Source organism: Arachis ipaensis, chromosome B01 (assembly GCF_000816755.2).
Source record: "Arachis ipaensis cultivar K30076 chromosome B01, Araip1.1, whole genome shotgun sequence".
Taxonomy (NCBI): domain Eukaryota; kingdom Viridiplantae; phylum Streptophyta; class Magnoliopsida; order Fabales; family Fabaceae; genus Arachis; species Arachis ipaensis.
Genome location: NC_029785.2, coordinates 137,308,141 through 137,310,833, shown reverse-complemented (window position 1 = coordinate 137,310,833; position 2,693 = coordinate 137,308,141). Strand labels below are relative to the sequence as shown.

General features: G+C 39.0%; 1 protein-coding gene across 3 annotated transcripts; it reads left to right on the top strand.

The window, feature by feature from the left end:
* LOC107643580 (growth-regulating factor 1) lies at window positions 1-2,693 on the top strand. 3 transcript variants are annotated; one of them, XM_016347276.2, is made up of 5 exons: window positions 1-294; window positions 386-604; window positions 696-1,191; window positions 1,271-1,740; window positions 2,315-2,693. In XM_016347276.2, exons 2-5 carry the CDS (start codon window positions 406-408, stop codon window positions 2,320-2,322), a joined length of 1,173 nt encoding a protein of 390 aa, XP_016202762.1. In that variant the 5' UTR covers window positions 1-294; window positions 386-405; the 3' UTR covers window positions 2,323-2,693. The 3 variants fall into 3 exon arrangements, with proteins under 3 accessions (XP_016202762.1, XP_016202770.1, XP_020963234.1); XM_016347284.2 differs by having other exon boundaries at window positions 1-298; XM_021107575.1 differs by having other exon boundaries at window positions 5-294; window positions 426-604.

Here is a 2,693-nt window from a genome sequence, read left to right as displayed (position 1 = left end):
AAAAAGAGAGGATTGTGAAGGCATGCAGGTGGCTAGGTCAGTAAAGAGAACCATTAGTTTTATGTATGTACAGAAGATTCTGTAACCCAATGGTCCCTGAAATAAATATACCTACTCTCTCTCCCTCCTTCCCTCCCAAGGTTCCTAATAATAATAAATATAATAAGTAATGAGAGAGCAATAGAATAAGGCAATAACCCCTCACACACACTATTATAACTCTGATATTAAAGTATCTATCTATCTATCTATCTCTGCTGCTATTTGAATCTGTGTTCCACTACTTACTGCAGAGTGAGTGAGGCCTCAGGAGCCTTTTCTGTTTCATTCTTCATTTGTTTTCTACTATCAAAATCATCATCTCTTCTTCTTCTTCTTCTTACAGCAAAAAAAAAAACTGATCTGATGATGAATGGTGGAAGCAGCAGGAGCAGCAGGTTCCCATTCACACCATCACAGTGGCAAGAGCTTGAACACCAAGCACTCATCTACAAATACATGGCTTCTGGCATCTCCATCCCCCCTGATCTCCTCTTCTCCATCAAAAGAGGCTACCACCTTGACCACTCTAGGCTCTTCCCTCACCACCACCCTCCACAACACCGTGAGTACTTGTTATTTTCCTTCCTTATCTATGTATATGTATATGAACTTGTTCAAGTCATGACATACATGTATGTATGCTATGCATGCAGTTGGATGGAACTATCTGCAGATGGGTCTGGGAAGAAAGATAGACCCTGAACCAGGAAGATGCAGAAGAACCGATGGAAAAAAATGGAGATGCTCAAAGGAAGCATATCCAGATTCAAAGTACTGTGAGAGGCACATGCACAGAGGCAAGAACCGTTCAAGAAAGCCTGTGGAACAACAACAACCTTTGAAACAATCACCAGCAGCAGCACCAACCAACACGGATGATGCTGCTGCTTCTTCTCATCATGCTCCATCTTCTTCAACCACAACAACAATCTTATCAATCACCAACAACAACAATAACTCTCTCTCTCCTCTCTCATCTGCATCACTGTCCTCTCATCATGACCTTTATCATCAACACCAACACCAACACTCCTTCCTCTACCACCACCAACCCTCTTCAAGGTCCTCCAACTCCATTGGCTTCTCTTTTCAGGACAACAACAACGCTGCTCCTTTGTTTCTTGACACCCAGACCAACACCGACTGCAGGTACTGCTTGCTAATACTTCACTTTTCATGCTCTATTTCTGTGTTTTGGTGAGTGATTTCTCTTTTTAATTTGGTATAGAGAGAGGTATATTTATGGGCTGAAAGAGGAGGTGGATGAGCATGCTTTCTTCACTGAACCTTCGGGAACAATGAGAAGCTTCTCTGCTTCGTCCATGGATGATTCATGGCAGCTGACACCACTCACCATAAGCTCCTCAACTTCTTCGAAGCAGAGGAGCTGCTCTGGCTTGTCCAATGAAAACAACAACGAGTACTCTTACTTGCAGCTTCACCACCATAACAACAACAACAACTCAAAGCAAAGAGAAGCAGAACAAGATCATGGTTGCTACATGGCTCTTGGGAAAGAAGAAGAGCCACATCATCAGAAGACCACCGTTCATCGTTTCTTCGATGAATGGCCTCACAAGAGTAGAGGAGGCTCATCCTGGCTTGATTTGGATGATAAATCTTCCACTACTCAGCTTTCCATTTCCATCCCCACATCCTCTCATGACTTCACAACCTTCACTTCAAGGAACACTAGAGGTAAGTTAGTTAAATGCAATCAAATTCACTCTTTTAATCCATTTTTTCTTTGCTTAAGCTAGTGTTTGTTTTGAGGCATTAAGACAGAGATGGAGAGACTGACTCAGTATCATATTTGTTAGTTCAGATATTGGTATTAAAATTTATGTTTCTGTTCCTAAAATTTCATAAAAAAAGGACACATGGACTAAATTTTTTAGAGATGGAAACTGAAATTTTAATAACATTTTATACTTAAAATATCCTTATTTCAATTAATTAATTCCAATTTTACTCTTTGTACAAATTAAATTAAAATTTTATTTTTGTTTCAATTTCTGTTTTACACTTTGCATCAAACAGAATACTGAGATTTATTTCAATCTCTGTATCTTAGTTTCTTAGTCTCTGTCTCTTGTCTCAGTCTTTCCGTCTCTGTCTCTCTGCCAAACGCTACCTAAATATTTGATATTATTAGAGACAATGATAAAATTAAATATGTAGTGTGTTGGGTATTATGATGTTGAATTGAATCTTTTATTATTGTGGCTGGGGATTGATTGCTGAAAAGCTTGGAATTTTTTATTTTATGCAGATGGTTAAGCTTAGCTTTCAAAAGTGGGACCTACCCCTTGGCATGTGGGTGAGAGTAAGACTGAATCAAAGGGACAACAATGTACTTTGGCAAAGGATGAGTGGGGTTTGCACATGGACATGGACATGGTTGTGAAAAGAGTATCTATTCCTATTCCAATTTCAAGTGCTCCCCCGTTTTTCCACCTGTGTTTTGTAAATGAAGTTCAAGTGGATTTGTGTCTCCATGACAGGGATCCAATGTCTTAATGTCTTTACTGCTTTCTTATTTCTTATGTGTTTTTCTAATTCTATGCTATTATTATTATTAGTGTCTCTTCCTTTCTTTCTACCAAACATATTTTCTCATGTTTATGGTAATTACACTTTTCTTTGTGTTC

Excerpts from the sequence above, each read along its gene's own strand:
- LOC107643580 (XM_016347276.2), top strand. The coding sequence starts at position 406 with ATGATGAATGGTGGAAGCAGCAGGAGCAGCAGGTTCCCATTCACACCA. Across the intron at positions 605-695 it reads CCACCACCCTCCACAACACC|TTGGATGGAACTATCTGCAG; the intron begins GTGAGTACTTGT and ends CTATGCATGCAG. Across the intron at positions 1,192-1,270 it reads CAGACCAACACCGACTGCAG|AGAGAGGTATATTTATGGGC; the intron begins GTACTGCTTGCT and ends AATTTGGTATAG.